This window comes from Perca fluviatilis, chromosome 24 (assembly GCF_010015445.1).
Source record: "Perca fluviatilis chromosome 24, GENO_Pfluv_1.0, whole genome shotgun sequence".
NCBI lineage: Eukaryota > Metazoa > Chordata > Actinopteri > Perciformes > Percidae > Perca > Perca fluviatilis.
Window position 1 is genome coordinate 18,158,648 of NC_053135.1, and position 18,437 is coordinate 18,177,084.

The 18,437-nt window shown below is 41.1% G+C and overlaps 1 protein-coding gene across 3 annotated transcripts; it reads right to left on the reverse strand.

The window, feature by feature from the left end:
* Window positions 1–1,168: 1,168 nt before the first annotated feature.
* On the reverse strand, window positions 1,169–18,061 carry LOC120554723 (transmembrane protein 237A-like). Of its 3 annotated transcripts, XM_039793728.1 has the most exons (14): window positions 17,859–18,061; window positions 17,649–17,684; window positions 13,657–13,688; window positions 13,263–13,276; window positions 13,088–13,159; window positions 10,733–10,861; window positions 9,277–9,367; window positions 8,747–8,904; window positions 7,721–7,844; window positions 4,637–4,828; window positions 3,856–3,929; window positions 3,442–3,529; window positions 2,628–2,749; window positions 1,169–1,403 (listed from the first exon to the last, which is right to left on the reverse strand). In XM_039793728.1, the coding sequence occupies exons 1-14, from the start codon at window positions 17,877–17,879 to the stop codon at window positions 1,339–1,341; spliced, it is 1,218 nt and encodes a 405-aa protein (XP_039649662.1). In that variant the 5' UTR covers window positions 17,880–18,061; the 3' UTR covers window positions 1,169–1,338. The 3 variants fall into 3 exon arrangements, with proteins under 3 accessions (XP_039649662.1, XP_039649663.1, XP_039649664.1); XM_039793729.1 differs by lacking the exons at window positions 17,649–17,684; window positions 17,859–18,061 and adding an exon at window positions 15,423–15,510; XM_039793730.1 differs by lacking the exons at window positions 13,263–13,276; window positions 13,657–13,688 and having other exon boundaries at window positions 17,859–18,060.
* Between the last annotated feature and the right edge of the window lie 376 nt (window positions 18,062–18,437).

The window sequence follows — 18,437 nt, forward strand, 5'->3', positions numbered from 1 at the left end:
AACAAGTCAAATATCTTTGACTGTATTATTGTATGTCGCATTTTCCTAATTTTTGTAGCTGTTTTTCGACATTGTTGTCGCTTTTTTCTACGTTTTTGTCAACATAAAGCCCTACAAAACTCTGCCAAAAAGTTCCCTAGACATGATAGAATTTAGCAAATCAAGCAAAACAATGATTACATATTAAAAAGCAGCTACCACACAGCCGACGCACAGCGTTTCACAGCCTAAATATATAAACTACTCTTCTTCTGGGGGAATTTCTGAGCCTCAAAGTCGGAAAATCTGCCAAGAGTGTCACATAATTACAGTTTGAAAACAGTTTCCCGTCTTTTTGGTTTGGCGAACAACTAGGCGGGCCAAAACTTATCGTGAACCTAAATTGATTTGCGGGCGGATCAAAATTCGCAAGGGGGCCGGATTTGGCCCGCAGGCCTCGACTTTGACACGTGTACTGCAATTATGCACATAATTATTGTATCTAATGAAGATTTATGGGAGCCTAATACATATTTGTGTACGGTGAGTGTATAGAATTCACCTGAACAAATACACTTATCAGCTACGACCTTATGTTTTGGCAAATTGTATGCGTAAGCATCTTATTCGTGTCACGTGTCAAACTCGAGGCCCGCGGGCAAAATCCGGCACCTCGAGATTTTGATCCGGCCCGCAAATTTGATTTAGGTTCACAATTAATTTGGGCTGGTTAGTTGTGCACCAAACCAAAAAGACAAGAAACAGTTTTTCAAACTCTAATTATGTGACATTCAAAGCAGAATTTGGCAGATTCGCCAACATTGAGACTCAGAAATCCCCACACAGCCAGAGAGTTTACATGTTCAGGCTGAGAAACAGGTCGCTGGGAGTCGGCTGTGTGTGTGTGTGTGTGTGTGTGTGTGTGTGTGTGTGTGTGTGGTTGCTTTTAACAATGTTATCTTTTGTTTTTGATTGATTTGCTAACCTGTATGATGGCTGAGGAACTTTTCGGCTGACTTTTGTAGGGCTTTATGTCGATAAGAATGCTTCAAAAGTCGGGAAAAAAAAGCAACAAAAACGGGGGAAAAAGTGACAAAATGTCAGAAAAAGCTAAAGAAATTTAAAAAGCAACAAAAAAGTGGAGTGGAACTGAAATCTAATTCCTTTAGCGTGTAATAAAGACAGCTTGTTGGATTTGTTGGATAAATATTTATAGAGCGACAAGCACATGCACGTTTCCAAAATACAAAAATAATCTACAACATTTTCAGAGTTCACTGTCGAAAATACAGTGCAAAAATATGTGCCACGTGTCAAAGCTGTACAGTGTGTCGGAGCAGGTGTGCAGATGACTTATTCTCAGGCGGTCATTTCAGATTTGTCCTCTGGTTCGGGAGGCTCAATCACCATGGTTTCCAGATACTCTGAAGAAGAAGAAGAAGAAGAAGAAGAAGAAGAAGAAGAAGAAGAAGAAGAAGAAGAAGAAGAAGAAGAAGGAGGACAAGATAATAACATCAGACATTTATTCTTGCTTCAGAAAAAAATCCTTTTAAGGTGGATTTTGCAGTATTCATCACTTAGGGCTGGGTATCGTTCCAAACATTTTGATCTCTGTGTAATGTAGTTTTTCCTGCGTGTCTTATACAGCCAATCACAAACATTATTAGATCTTGGTAGAAGCATGCTGCATGCTGATTGGCTCACTGACGCTGATGAGATTTACTCCTTAAGGCCGAAATTATGCTTCTGTGTTAAAACGACGCCGTAGGTAGAGACACGGACTCTACGCCGTGGCCTGACCTGCTACTCTCAAAAAATTTAACTACACGTCGCAGCGACACAGACTGTGATTGGTCCGCTCTGCTGTGGCTTGGTAGCGTTGCATTTCCCCCCTGACTCATTTCCTGGTTCTCCTTCTCCGTAAACAACGTGAAATCAAGGAGAGGGTTAACTTCTCCTGCTCCAGTGGTCAGAAAGAACAGGGGAGACACTTTCTCTCACTAGGACTCTAGAGTCACTACTCACTCTGAAGATAATCACGGTCACACACACGCACACACACACACACACACACACACACACACACACACACACACACACACACACACACACACACACACACACACACACAGACACGTGCACACACACAGACACACATACAAACAGATAGACAGACACACAAACAGATACACACACACAAACGCACACACACATACATACAAACAGATACACACAAACACACACACGCATACACAGACACACATACACACAGACACTTGCGCGCACACACACACACATACAGATACACACAGACACACACACACACACATACATACAAACAGATACACACACACACAAACACACGCAGGCATACACAGACACACAGACACACACACACACACACACACAAACACAACACAAGCCAGTCCTGTTATTCAAGATCGACGCACACGCCAACGCACAAGTATAAACTTCAGGCCTCTTAAACAGGCTGTGCGCGGAGCCTCCGCAGAAGCATAAATCACGCTCAAGGTGATGAAATTGAGTATTTTTCAATACATGATACTTTAGACGCTATTCGGTCTGAGCCTAAAAAGGAATCCAATTCCCCGTCCCATCCCTATTTACCACAGACAGGTGTCTCTCACCTGCAGTGCGGTCTGTTTCCGGCCGCGTGGCGATGAAGACCCAGGCCAGCCCCACCAGCAGAGCCACCACCAGGTTGACGGTCACCCACGGGTGGAGAATCTGGTGCTCTAACCCCGGGGGCCTGGAGGACAACAGGGGGTCTCATGTATCCAGTGGTGGTAGAAGTATGCAGATCCTTTACTTCAGTAAAAGTACTAACACCACACTGTAGAAATACTCTGTCACAAGTAAAAGTCCTGCATTGAAAATGTAACTACAGTAAAAGTCTGTAAGTATCATCAGGAAAATGGAGTTCAAGTTATTATAAGTCAAAGTACTCGATGCAGAACAAGCCTCACATTTTAGAAACGAAAAAAAGCGTTGAAAGTGTCAAAAAGATGTTAAAAATATCATAAAAAGGGACAATTGCCTCACAAAGAGTGTTAAAAGCATCCCAAAAAAGGTCAAGAGCGTCAGAAAGAACTTCAAGTGTCAAAATGCAGCGCTAAAGGCGTCAAAAAAAGGCTCGAAATCGAAACTACATGTGGTTTGTGTGCAGGAATCTTAACATGTAAAGTAATTTTACCTGTCAAAGTAACTAAAGCTGTAACAGATGACTGTAGTGGAGTAAAAAAAAAGTACAATATTTATCTCTGAAATGTAGCGGAGTAGAAGTAGAAAGTGACATGAAAAGAAAAAGACTCAAGTAAAGTACAAGTACCTCAACATTTGGTACTCAAGTACAGCACTGGAGTAAAATGTACATAGTTACATTCCTCCTAGCCAGGCGTTACAGTAAGATAGAAACATGAAAAGGAGCTCCGGCGAGCTCACCATAACGTTGCGTTGAGGGCTGGGTACAGGTTGATGCGATCGCTGGTCATCTGCTGGCTCAGAGAGAGGACCAACGCTGAGAAATACACTGGATGAAACCGGGAGGAGGGGGGGGTATATAAACAAAGAGTGTCGATTGAAACCCAGCAGACCCCACCCGTTTTAGAGGAAAAACATGTTCAACCCTAACAACTAGGGCTGCACGGTACGAGGAAAATATGCAACACTACCGTTTATTTATTTATTTATTTATATATATATATATATATATATATATACACACACACACACACACATATTTTGAGTATGCAGTGCAGAGTATGTGATTTCGGACGCAACCCATATATTGTGCAGCCCTGCTAACAGACCCGTTGTTGAAGTTTCCTCGGGGTTACTACATGGCGGGGGACTCACAGAAAGAGGCGAGAGCCACGCGGTCCAGTGTGAGGAAGTCCTGCAGGGCCAAGGAGCCTTTGGCCAGGTCCACTCTGAGAATATAAAAAAAAAAAAAAAAAAAAAGGAGTTGCATATCCCGTTCATACTTTTACACACAAATTTAAACAGTTTTTACTTAAAAGGACAAAACCGGCGCAAAATGAACCTAGGGGTTAGTAACATGTGTACCGAGTCGACCGTTCTCTGGGATATGTTTTCATACTAATCGAATGTGACCAGTTTTAGCCCAAACTGCTAATTAGCTTATAACGCTAGTCGTCGGCGTAAAGGTGAAGGAAAAAGAAATTGCTCTTTCTACACCACTAACAAGGCTCAAAATAGCACCACACTTTCGCGGTAGCATAATGAACGCCGTGCAACCAGTAACCAGTAACATAGCTCAAGCACGGCGTTTGTGGTTCGACTGGTCATGATCATCATCCCAAGATGGCGCCTGCCTGTTTATGCATACGGTACTGTCTTTCTAAACTATCTTTTTAATAAACTGTCTGTACACTTACAAAGTTCTCAATGCTTCAGTTTACATGTAGGGACCCTCATTATGCTACCGTGGAAGTGTGGTGATATTTTGAGCCTTGGTATAGAAATAGCGATTTCTTTTTACTTTAGCATGCCTCGACGACTAGCGTTATAAGCTAATTAGCGGTTTGCCCTTAAACTGGTCACATTTGATTAGCATGAAAACATATCCCAGAGAGCGGTCGACTATTCTCGGGTGGGTCTGAAGGTGGCCCCGTACCGGTCGAAGGCGGCCACCGTGCTGATGGCCAGCAGCATGTAGAGCAGCGACTGGGACGGGTACGCCAGGCTGTGGTACTGCTCCAGCAGGTTGGACAGATCGGTGAGGTGCTGCCCGGCTAACATGTACACCACCACGACGTTCCACACGGCGTAGCCCGCCAGGAAGCCGTGACAATACAGACCGAACAACCTGCACAACACACAGAGCACAGGAGAGAGATTTAGGGAGGGCAAGGTTTCCACAAGTTTAATTTAAGACTTTTTTAATAACATTTAGAATTACAGTGCCTTGCGAAAGTATTCGGCCCCCTTGAACGTTTCGACCTTTTGCCACATTTCAGGCCTCAAACATAAAGATATAAAACTGTAATTTTTTGTGAAGAATCAACAACAAGTGGGTCCCAATTATGAAGTGGAACGAAATTCATTGGTTATTTCAAACTTTTTTAACAAATAAAAAACTGAAAAGTGGGTGCAAAATTATTCAGCCCCTTTACTTTCAGTGCAGCAAACTCTCCCAGAAGTTCAGTGAGGATCTCTGAATGATCCAATGTTGACCTAAATACTAATGATAATGATTGAAATAGAAGTCCAGCTGTGTGTAATCAAGTCTCCGTATAAATGCATCCCCTGCTCTGTGATAGTCTCAGAGGTCCGTTGTAAAGCGAGAGAGCATCGCAATGAAGAACAAGGAACACACCGGCCAGGTCCAAGATACTGTTTTTTTGTAAAAAGGAAGTTTAAAGCCGGATTTGGATACAAAAAAGATTTCCCAAGCTTTAAACATCCCAAGGAGCACTTTGCAATAGCGATAATATTATGGAAGGAGTGTCAGACCACTGCAAATCTACCGAACCGGCCCGCACATACTCAAAACTTTCAGCTCATACAAACAAAGGAGAAGACTGATCAGAGATGTGCAGCCAAGAGGCCCATGATAGCGCAGCTCTGGATGAACTGCAGAGATCTACAGCTGAGGTGGGAAACTCTGTCCATAGGACAACAATCAGTCGTATACTGCACAAATCTGGCCTTTATGGAAGAGTGGCAAGAAGAAAGCCATTTCTTAAAGATATCCATAAAAGTGTCGTTTAAAGTTTGCCAAAAGCCACCTGGGAGACACACCAAACATGTGGAAGAAGGTGCTGTGGTCAGATGAAACCAAAAAATCGACGCGTTTTGCAACAATGCAAAAACGTTATGTTTGGCGCACACAGCTCATAACTCCCTGAACACACCATCCCCACTGTCCAAAACATGGTGGTGGCAGCATCATGGTTTGGTTTTTTCGTACAGGGCAGGAAGATGGTTAAAATTGATGGGAAGATGGATGGAGCCAAATACAGGACCATTCTGGAAGAAAACCTGATGGAGTCTGCAAAAGACCCTAGAGTGGGACGGAGCATTTGTCCTCCAACAAGACAATGATCCAAAACATAAAGCCAAAATCTACAATGGAATGGTTCACAAATAAACATATCCAGGTGTTAGAATGGCCAAGTCAAAGTCCAGACCTGAATCCAATCGGAATCTGTGGAAAGAAACGAAAAACTGCTGTTCACAAACGCCTCCCATCCAACCTCACTGAGCTTGAGCTGTTTTGCAAGGAGGAATGGGCAAAAATGTCAGTCTCCGATGTACAAAATTATAAGAGACTTAACCCCCAAACAACTTACAGCTGTAATCCGCAACAAAGGTGGCGCTACAAAGTATTAACTTAAGGGGGCTGAATAATTTTGCCGCCCAATATTTCAGTTTTTTATTTGTTTAAAAGGTTTGAAATATCCAATAAATTTCGTTCCACTTCATGATTGTGTCCCACTTGTTGTTGATTCTTCACAAAAAATTACAGTTTTATATCTTTATGTTTGAGGCCTGAAATGTGGCAAAAGGTTGAAAAGTTCAAGGGGGCCGAATACTTTCGCAAGGCACTGTATATTTAATACCAACTTCATGGCCGTACTGGTAAAGGTATGTACAGGTTCTGCAGGTTTCACCATGTCAAATTTAGGACTTTTTAAGACCTTTTTAAGACCATTACGAATAATAATATTTTATTATTTAATAATAACTTTTATTTGTATAGAGCCTTCCATGACACCCAAGGACACTTAACAGAATTACCGTGGCTAAGCTAAAGGAGGTTGTAGGCTGCGGTAATGTCCAGAGATAGAGCATTTCGGATATCTGCAGGGAGGGTGTTCCAGAGGGATGGGGCTGCAACACTAAAGGCTCTGTCTCCGAAGGTACAGAGTCTGGTGTGGGGGACGGAGGGCAGGCAGGCGTCTGAGGGCCGCGGCTTTCGTGGGTGGGGCGTATGGATGGAGGAGGTCAGAGAGGTACTGTGGGGCCAGGGGCACGGAGGGATTTGTAGCTGAGAAGGAGGATTTTATATGTGATGTGGGACTTAATTGGGAGCCAGTGAAGGTGGATGAGGGTGAAATGAAATGAGATGAATGAAATGTAAACAATTAAAATCTGTTTTACCTCTGTGGTACAATCCGAAAGAGACCGATAACGCGAAGCTGATTGGCTGCAAAATCTGTTGCATGTTGTTCTAATTTGTAGTCGTTATACAGCAAATTAGACCCTGACAGAAAGAACTACAACACCGTGGTCTTAATTTCCCTACGTCCATGTAACGCTACCTCTAATGCTCCCGCAGCGCTTTACATTGTTTTTTTGTGAAATTTGAGACTTTTTGAGACATTTTTAAGACCCTGCGGGTACCACACGCTCATAAATATTTGCATCGTAAAAGATGGGGATGTCCCAATCAGCTTTTTTGGCCCCCGATCCCAATCTGACTTTTAAAATATTGAATATCTGCCGATACCGAGTCCTGATCCGATACTTGCATTTGCCTAGACAACGGAGCTGCACACCGGTTTTTGTTTACAAAAATATCTAAGTAAACAACTTAACTTTGTTAGCTCAATACAGTTAACATAGTGCAGCTAGCATTTTTGTAAAATTCAAACACTAACGTAAACGATCGGAGTTAAAGGGATCGGGGCGACTGCCGAGCAGATACTTGCCGATCCGATCGGGACATCCCTAGTAAAAGACACTTGTCCGTCACCTGAAGCCTTTGTGCACATTCATAGAAACCTCTCTGGTGGTCCAGGTGGGCTGGAAGTCAGTCATGTCATCCATATGGTTTTTGGTCTTCCTCCAGTCAGGGTGCTCGGTGGCCTGGAAACGCTCTGCACGGGAACACGCCACAATGACCAATTCAGCGATTTAACAGACTCAACTAAGCCTGTAACAGTTATTACATTATTGTCAAATTGTCAAATTTCTTTCCCATTGTTTCTTTGTTTAACCCTCGTGTTGTCCTCGGGTCAAATTTGACCCATTTCCTTCATGGATGCAAGTTTTATGGAACCCATACAATGTTCTTTGCAGGTAAAATTTATGATTACTTTCTTTGCATTTTGGGTTCTTCGCAGGTAAAATTAATGATTACTTTCTTTGTATTTTGGGTGTTTTATTCAATGTTATTAGCCTAGAAATCTAAACGCACCCTAGCGGCAGCAAATGTAATTTGGGGGTCAGTCTAGCTACTCTCCGACAGCTTGCGAGCAGGAAAAACCAAACTCTGGTCAGGCCAATCACATCGTGTATAGAGTCGGTGGGCGGGGCTTAACATAAGGACGGCAGAGTTGCGACGGTTCAGCGTGAATTCCCCGCTACTTGAAAACTAAGAAGATGGCTGCTGCTGCCGGCGAACAGCGGTCTTTGGAATCGGCTTTGGCCGCGACTCTGGAAGACTTGGAGTTCAGCTTCTCTTTGAGAAAAGAACGGCTCTGAAGTCATTCTTAAAAAAGTTAGAAAACATGTTCTATGACAATAAAGAGGCGTTGTTTACTTATAAATAGGCTGTGTATTTGTGTTACTACATTCTCTGGGTCACATCACAGAGATATATAACCAAAAGCTGTCTCCTGGGATTCATTCAAAATTTCAATTTGTTTAAAAAAGTAATACTGGAAGAGACAATTATATTGTTAATCGCAATTATTTCTGAGACAATTAATTTGTAAAGCCACATTTGGTAATTGTTCCAGCTCTGGACTCGACCCCGTCTTCTTCCTTGGTTACTCACTGTTCCTCTCGACAAAGACTTTCCCCACCGGCTGGCTCTGACCCTGCGGGGCCGAGAACAGGGAATGCTGGGAAATAGGAGGAGGGGTGTCGGTGATAATATCGTCCTCTTCTATGTCCAACTCATCGGGAAGGTGGGAGTCAGCGACTTTAGGCTTCCTGGAATAACAAGAACTAAGGTTATAGAGGAAAATGCAGCACGTACGATATATCTTGCTGTCATTTCTTTTCAAACATTTTCTCTCCAGTTTGCTCTTTTTTTTTTTATAATTCTGTGTTTTATCACGATGCAAATGGCACACTTCGTTCAATGCATTTTGTCATATTTCCTTTGGCTTGGTATCATTTTACCAAAACATTTGCAGCCGGACACATGCAATAAAATAAAATAAGATATATAACTCAAAACCAGGTGTTTATGCATTAACATTACAGCATGACTAACAGGATAGTACATATGACGGAACCATTGTTTTCTGACTTTTTATCAAATCTGCTGACATTATCACATCATTTATTTTTATTTTTTACTTTTTCTTTTTGGTTCTTTTGACCAGTTCTTCTCCATCGGTGGTGTCGGCTGTATCTCCATTCACCAGGTCGGCTTGGTTATCGCCAAGTTCTGAAACCAGAAACGGACACGTCTGTAAGGGCTCCTGCACGCTGGCTGCGTGGCGTGAGCGTGGCGTTTCTGTTGCGTGGCGGCTGCGTGGTGTGTTCTATGTCTTTGCACACCAGAAACGTGTCTGCTGGCCTTGTCTGTACACATGGATGTTTCCCACTGATAAAATGAAATGTTAAACATAAATATATACGGATATGATTACAGCAAAGACAACGTCGGCAGTATTGACGGCAAAATAGGCTACAGAATATTTCGTTCTGTATTGACAGGTGCAATTCTTTTTTTTTTTTTTATGACATTTATATCTGCATTCATGAGACATTTAGAGACTTTCAAACATCAACATGTCATTTATTAAATGTATTTGTGTCAAAATGACATCTTTTCGTATTCTATTTTGCCTGGAAACGCTTCCAACACGCTTGCATGTCGCGTGAAAAATAGGCGTTGGTCCTATTTCTAGCAGGTACGTGTTTTCGGCACGGCTCAAGACACGCGCCAGGGCTGTGTCCGTTCAGACAGCCGGGCGGGATGTGAAACAGCGACGGCATCCAGTCAATTGTTTTTAGGATTATTTTTGGGCATTTTTAGGCCTTCATAGACCTTTTTCATGGCAGACATGTTGACATATCATAGTAGGAAAAGCACAAGTGTATTCAAACCCATTACTGATGGCTGCGTTCCACTTAGGAGAGGTCCTGGTATTGTGCATGCTGACTCACTGAAATAGCTTACTGGGACACTTGATGGAACTGAGCCATTGTTAAGGTTATCAATTTCAGCTGGGCTTTTCCTACTATGAGTCAAAATGTCTGCTGTGAAAAAGGTCCATTGACAGGACAGCTGAAGACATGAAAGGTGAGAGGGGGGGGGGGGGGGATGACATGCAGAAAAGGGCCGCAGGTCGGAGTCGAACCCAGGCCCGCTGCGCCAAAGAGAAAACCTCTATATATGGGCACCCATGTACCCCCATTTTAACAAACACTACAATAAACCAGCGGTCTTAACTAAAAATAACCTTGGAACTATGAAGAAACAAGAAACAGGGAACATAAATACACGTTACACACCAGATGGTACGTAGCCCCATTTTAAGAAACACAGATTTAAATTATGAATACCAACTTTTGCCTTCAAACAGGCGATTTAGAGTCCCTTCGTTTACACACAACAGGCTTAAGAACTCTTTTATTGCCTGCTAAATGTAATTGTTGTCTAGCTATGTGTGTATTTTTCATTCGTTTCTCCTTTTTGGGACGGATGAATCTCAGTGTGGACACACAAAGTCGTATCGTAAAAGTTAGAAGAAATAAAATGCAGAAAAGCAGCGTTTATAGGCCAACTTGTGTTTTTAGTCTTTACCTATAGGGGCGGTTTTCTTTTTCCTCTTCCTCCTCTGAGGCGGAGCGTCCGTCGTGGGTTCAGGGGAAAGTTGCTCTCCAAACTCAGACTCCCTCCGGCTGCCCAGGCCTCCCATTTTCATCCCATGATCTGAACAGGAAGGAATGAAGAAAAACATTTGGCTTTTTATGTTAAAAAGCTCCATTAAAATGTATTCTCTTGGCTTTTTAAATTAGGAGACTGAAGTTTTTTTTTTCTCCAAACGGAAATCTCACAAATAAAACGTGTATAAATCTTACGTGTAACACAGCTTTTAACTGAGAAGTGATGGAAATTGCCAGCCTCCTTATCCCACGTTTACAAACTGACTTTAAAGGCTAGGCTACAGTGAAGTATCTTCAGTATTAGCCAAATTAAATAACAATACCTTGTGAGCCTTTATGTTGACGTGAACTAGCCCTTTAAATCCAGGTAAATGAAAAGAGTAACTTTGGTTGTTTTCAACCTATATTGTCCCATGTTTTTGTGTCTAAGTGACTGATGGGAACAACAATCTTTGACATTGGTCCAGTATTAAGAGAGATTGCTGCAGTCGGCAGTCAGAGAAAACAAGCTACAATGTAAGTTAAAAGGGTGATTGTGTATCTCCAATTTACGTCCACAAAAGTGCTCGTTTTGTCGCTGACAGGCTCAGATTAATATTCTAAGTGTCTGACAACATTATGAAAAGGATTTCTAAAGAGGTCGACCTTTCTGTTAAAGAGGAAGATCCTTTTTTTAAACATAAAAACATCCAAGGAATTGCGTTTGCTAAACCCACCAGACTCCATGTAAATAAATATTAATTTAGAGATGCACCGATAGACCGGCCGGTGACCGGATATTGGCCGGTTTTCACATGCTCGGCCATGACCGGCGAGCGGCAGGTCAGTCTGACATATGCCAACTTCATGCCGGTCAACGCTACAATTAACTGACAACAGAAGTTATATGAGTTACAGTTCTCAAGGACGCACGCGCACACGGACGAGACAGCACAGTCTCTTTGTCCTTTCTCTCAACTTCTCCACCGTGTGTGGCGCGTACCCGCTCGCGGTGTGAAGCGCGCGTGTCGGCGCTATTTTCGCACACATAGGGAACCTCGTGAATTAACCTGCAACATGTCAGCTGTTTGGGAATTCTTCAGCGTGTGTGCAGAAGATAACAAGTTTGCAATATGCAACACCTGCAAGGAGAAAGTAGGGCGTGGAGGGACCACACCAAAAACCAATTTTATTTTTTTGGGATATTGGATGTGAAAAGAAGGAAATGGTTCTAACATTGCACTTTAGATTTGTGTGAATTTCCCACACCAGGAGTCATTTATATAGTTCTATTTTATAGTGATCCATTATCTGTTCAACACATGTTCTATGTTCTGTGCAAAATGTTCTATTAAAGAAAAGATAGAAAATAAATATTTGTGTGTGCTGTAAAGTGGTTAGAAAAAATTAAAATGGAATCTGCTAAAATCGGAATCGGCCTAGAAAGTTGTAATCGTTCCATCTCTAATTAATTTTAGCATCGTAAAACACACTTCATTCAAAGTCGACAGAAACAAAATAAATCTATTAAAAAGCCGTCTTGGGTCGTCTTTCCACTTTCCCAACCATCACAACTCTAGTTACACGCTATACACGCTAAAATTATTAATATTTTAAATGGAGTCTGGTGGGTTTAGCGCTAGCGACTTCAGAGCTGTTTCTGGTTAAACAGAGAGGTCTTAAAGGTCTATCTCTGTAGGGATGTTAGAATAATTTACATTATCAAATAATAGACAGAATCACTGAAGATATATTAATTTTACATGAGAACATAACAAGGAGGCAGTCTCCGCACTACAGAATAGTACAGACAATGACCGAACGAAAAGCTCTCTGAAGCTGCTTTTTATAATAACCGGTGAATTGCAATAAATCATGATACAAGAGTTGGTGTCGTCAGTTGTTATCTGGTGCGAGACGATGGCGTCTCCTTTATCTAGTCAGGGAGCGCCTGTTCCTTCCTCAGCATCACACCGTGTGCTCCAGACAAGGACAAGACAGTGGCTCCCAGATACCAGACGGCAACAGCAGCAACATTATTTTGTCTAGTTATAATGCAAACAGTTTTAGTAATAATCAGAGAAAAAGTATGTGTCATCATTTTTCCCTAACAGGAGCCTTTCATTGATGTTGACAGACACTTGGAATAATAATCGGAGCCTGTCAGGGACAAAACAAGCATGCTTAGTAGACCAATTTCAAAGATTGTTATTCCTATCACTACACACAAAAACATAAAATATAGTGTCCAGGCTGAAAGCCTCCGAAATTACCCCTTGTATGTGTTACATACCGTCAATTTCATCGACTCCATTCGTCTCCTTTCTCGACCTCTTCTTCTTATGTTTTGGCGCCGGTACTTCTCCTGTACATGAATCATAAACAAATCGATCAAATCAAGAGCTTCAGTAAAAAATATGACCCATATCCATCGCATATCGTTCCACATGTTGCAAATCCCCACTCACCATCTGGGTCTGGACTTCACGTTTTTCACACGTCCGACAAAAAGAGAGAAGAAGTTTTGGTTTGACTTTTACAGTGTAAATACTGTAGATAAAGACAATAAGAGAGGCCTTTTATTGTGGCCAGCCTAAGGCACACCTGTGCAATGATCATGTTGTCTAATCAGCATCTTGATATGCCACACCTGTGAGGTGGATGGATTTTCTCAGCAAAGGAGAAGTGCTCACTAACACAGATATAGATAGATTTGTGAACAATATTTGAGAGAAATAGGCCTTTTGTGTACATAGATAAAGTCTTAGATCTTTGAGTTCAGCTCATGAAAAATGGGGGCAAAAACTAAAGTGTTAAGTTTATAATTTTGTTCATATCACTGTAGATAAACACCTTACCTACCTTGGCATTGTGGGAAGTGATCGCTGTCCACGCTTAAGGAGACAAAAACGAGAAGCACGGGTCAAGTCTGGTCCTTTGTGTTGGTATATATTCCATTTTCGAAATAAAATCAATTCAAAGAATTTTTTTTGTGATTCCTACTTCTGTGATTTAACAGGCTTTCAGCAATTTGAATAACACAACGCAAGATCACGCCTGTTACACAGGCAGCACCTAAACCATGAATGTAAATAAAAGCCTTTTCTCAGATCTAATGATTGCAGTCGGACTTCTTTAGCTTTAAGTTTTGCCTTTAAAAGGGATACGCCACCGTTTGTTGAAATAGGGCTTATCACGGTCTCCCCTAGCTGTAGATAGGTGGGCCAACAAATTTTTTGTGCATGCATTGTTTTAGTCCGGTGCAACACCGGCAGCGCCGCCGCTAGTTAGCTTAGCGTAGTGAATGGAATCCTATGTTGCCGGTTAGCATGTTGTGAGTAAAAGTGAGCCAACAAAAGACAAAAAAACAACCTAATTACTTGCACTGAGACAAAAAACGCGTTGGCCCACCTATCTACAGCCAGGGGAGACCGTGATAAGAACTATTTCAACAAACGGTGGCGTTTCCCTTTAAGCTTTTCTGAGTGCAAGTTATTTATTATCAACGGTTTCAGGCACAGATATGGTGATAATAACCGGCCAAAGTGATGTTAAAAAAAAAAAAAAAGCCGCAAAACTACCACAAACGGACACACACCGACTACAAAGAGTGTGACAAATGACCCCAGAGACCCAAAACAACCCCACAGGAAACAAAAATGACCAAAAAAACAGACACAACACGACTACAAACAGACGCAAAATCCCACAGAGACACAAAATGTATGGGGGGGGGGGGGAATTGCTTTTTTTGTGTGAAAAACGTCACATTTTCTTGAGGAAGGAACTCCCTGCCAAATACACAGACCTAAGTCTTCCTCAAAGTTTGTATATATTCCATTTTCGAAATAACATCAATTGACAAAAATCTCCTTTTTGTGTGATTCCTGCTTCTGTGACTTAACAGGCTTTCAGCAAGTTGAATTTAAATCTTTGAAGGTGGAAAGTTAAGGATTTACAGTTACTCACGGTACTGTAATTGAGTCGTTTCTTTGTTGTTGTTGTTGTTGTTGTGTACTTTTACTTTTTAAAGTTGTTTTTCGAATCTGCAACTTAACTTTTACTTAAGTATGTTTTGTTTGAAGTATTGTACTTTGCTACATTGTTAGGGGGTAAAAGAAAAAGTGAATAAAAAAGCTCTCTAGTGTTGTTTTGTAGCCGTCAACAGACTCAAATCCAAAGCGTCTTTGTGCCTTTATCAAATCACAAAAGACTTTGATTTAATGAAATAGGTATAATAAGTATAAATAGATACAAAGTATATAATATATATACAAAAAAAGTATATCTCCCCGTGATGTTAAAAAATAACTTTTGCTCCGAGTAAGTTTTAAATGAGCTACTTTTAACTCTCACTAGAGTCGATTTTTTTACCGGTAACTCTCCTCATACTTTGATCTATTATAATCTACAAACATAACACACCGGACACTTAGCAGTTTGTTCAATTGGATTGAGAACGTCCCATCAAACGCAGCGTAAACACATTACCAAAATGACCTCTCCTGTGACGCAAGGAGCCCAGATGCAAACCTTGTGGGAGCTTTTCCGAAAGTCGCAGGTAGAAAGCATACAGTCAGATAAGACAAGCCGAGATATAAAAAAAAGAAAAAAAAAAAAGGCCTTACCGTCGTCTTTCTGGCCATTCCACGCAGGAATCAAAGTCAGAGTGGAAAGCAGCTATGTAACAACCTGGCTGACACTGTTAAATCCCCTGCTAAATCCCTATTACATGCGCCAGGACCGGGGATTACTCAGGGCACAGGGTCAGACCACTCAAACCGGTGTGTGTGTGACTGAGTGAAACGTCCAGAGAGAAGCGCGTCCGTCTGTGCAATCTGGTTTCACTTTTCTGACGATGCTTAGTTGATATAAACACCTACAGTGCAGGGTCCCCCCCCCCCCTCCCCACCCCCACCATTTTAAGATTTATTAGGTGCAGAACCTCTGAGCCGTTTTGGGCAACACCTAGTTTTTAATCAATGTTTTCAGACAGATATGGTGATAATAACGGTCCAAAATGATGTAAAAAAAGACGCAGAACTACCACAAAGGGACACAAACCGACTACAAAGAGACGCCAAATGACCCCAGAGACCCAAAACAACCCCAAAGGAAACAAAAATGACCAAAAAAACAGACACAACACGACAACAAACAGACGCAAAATCCCACAAAGAGACACAAAATGTATGGGGAGATTGCTTTTTTGGGGTAAAAAACGTCACATTTTCTTGAGGAAGGACGTCTAATACGCGGACCTAAGTCTTCCTCAAAGCTGGGGGATAGACATGGGTATGCCAATGCCCACAAGCAATGCTCTTAAAAAAAAGGTAATGTATAGGCCTAGAGCTGTAACATATTGGAACAGCCCCCCCCCCCACCCCACCGGTTTGATTCTGTTATTTCCTTACTGTTGTCTTCTTTCCTTTTTTTAACCATACATTTGATTTCATGTCTTTTGTTTTTCTAAAATTCAGGATGTTCACATTGTTCTGACATAACAATACATATTTTGCTTTAGAATATCTGTTCATTTGTGTCTCGTGCGGTTACTTTTCAAGATTTTCTTCGGTGACAAATTAGCATATAAAAAGTTGTCTTTCTTTTGGTGACATGCTTTCAGTCAGATATCCCCGATGTCTCATCTTACAGTTTTTATGTTTTTAAGACTTTGCTTTTAGCCCATTTTGTGCAACTCCATAAACTTCCACAAATGTTTTGTTTTTTGTTTTTATTTTGAGTTTTTCCGACGCCTGCCCGGCTTCATCAATTTATGTTATGCGTAGAATGTGTTTTCATGGACTTCACTGAGAGTTTTAAAGGCTCCGACAAACATTTGTTTTCTACTTCATTTTTGGACAAACCTCTTCTCAATTAACCGATTAATGGCCAAGCTTTAAAATATCCCAAAAAATAAAATAGCTTGTTTTATCTGACCATCAGTACAAAACACAGAAAAACGGAGAATCTGAAACCCAAATTGTGCTGAATTTAGTAGTTTAATCAACTGCAAAACAATATATTCTTCGGTTTAATTCATTTTCCATTTGCTTTTCTCAGTTTCCTATAATGACAAATTGAGTAGCTTGGGTTTTAGCTATAAGTAGAGTATTACATAGTCAGAGTAACTGTGTACATGTGATTATATAGCAGGGCTGTAGTACTCGAGTCCGGACTCGAGACAGTTTTTCTATAGTCTCGGACTCGCTGGTATTTGGACTTGTCGTCTCGGTCTCTACCACTGGTCTTGCCAAATATGGCTTTTGGTCTTGACCGAGTCCAGGTGTCTTTATTATCAGTACTAGTACCTAGCAGTGGTAATAGTAGTGGATTGGTTTCTGTATCAGTTCTAACACTGCTATTATGAGGTATCACCATATGTCATTCTGTTTTCTTTAGATTAGATTAAATCATATCAAGGGGAACGGCTATACTTACACATCCTGGCTGTTGTGACACTTTTGTTTGTGCTTTTAGATCAACAAATAATAACCCAAAATGACTGTTGATACGGTTATGCATGAGACCTTTTTTATTTTTTTCCCTTTCTGTCCTGGACTCGGTCTTGGACTCGACTAGTCCTGGTCTTGGACTTGTCTTGAACTCGACAAAAGGTGGTCTTCTTGACTACCTTTCAATTCAATTTGTTTGTATTTATTTTATGTGATTCCTTTTTTCTTATTGTATGTAAGTACCTTTGATTCTTAAATGTACTTATGTTATTATGTCATCATAACGTAGCCCAAGATTGCATTGTCCATTGATGCCCAGCTGCTGTTTGTGTCACATGATGTTTGTGAGAATTTGCAAATAATGAAACAAAAAGACAATAGCGGAGTTCTAGGACTAACCTGTGGAAGAGGCGGGAGCTCCCTGGCTCGCATTTTCTATAATGATAAAACATACATAGTCATATTTACAAGTACTAGTTAGAGTACTACAATTGTCGTCAAAATAGCACTTCATGCTAGCGCTAAAACGTTAGCTAACGCTACTGTAAAGGCTGCTACTATAACGCTAGAAATTAAGGTTACCGTTATTTGTGAAAACAAGTACGTTACCTTCGAGCCTTCTGTATCCATACTATGCAATTTCTGCCTGAAACGTGCCTTTAAATGCACATCCAGTTAAATCATCTTTAGTTGACAAGTAAATGTTAACGGCTAGAGCCGTTTACACGTGAATAAACTGCTACTTTTTAGGATTATTTCTTTGTTTATGCTCTAGAAGTGGAGAGCGGTTACCCGGATGCATTTACGAGTGGCACACAAGACTTCCTGACTGTATCGTCAAAATAAAAGCTCCCACAAAAGGCAAGCAAAACGGATGATGAACTACATAAATGACTCAATAAATTGCTTATAGAAGTGGTTTATTAATGTCACAAACAGGTACAAATATTGAAATGTCATTGCTTTGCTTTTACTTTTGCATATTATCACATTGTTTTAATTAAATAAGGACACAAAGTGCAATTTATTTTGTGCCAAACAGCTTTTGTTATTGTTGTTGTTAATGTTTAGTGCCATAAATGTTTTTGTGGCATGCAATGACACATTTTAGGCTATAGCAAACCTCAAAAGATACATATTTAGAATGAAAAACCAAACCACTTCGCTTTCTAGTATGTAAACATCAAA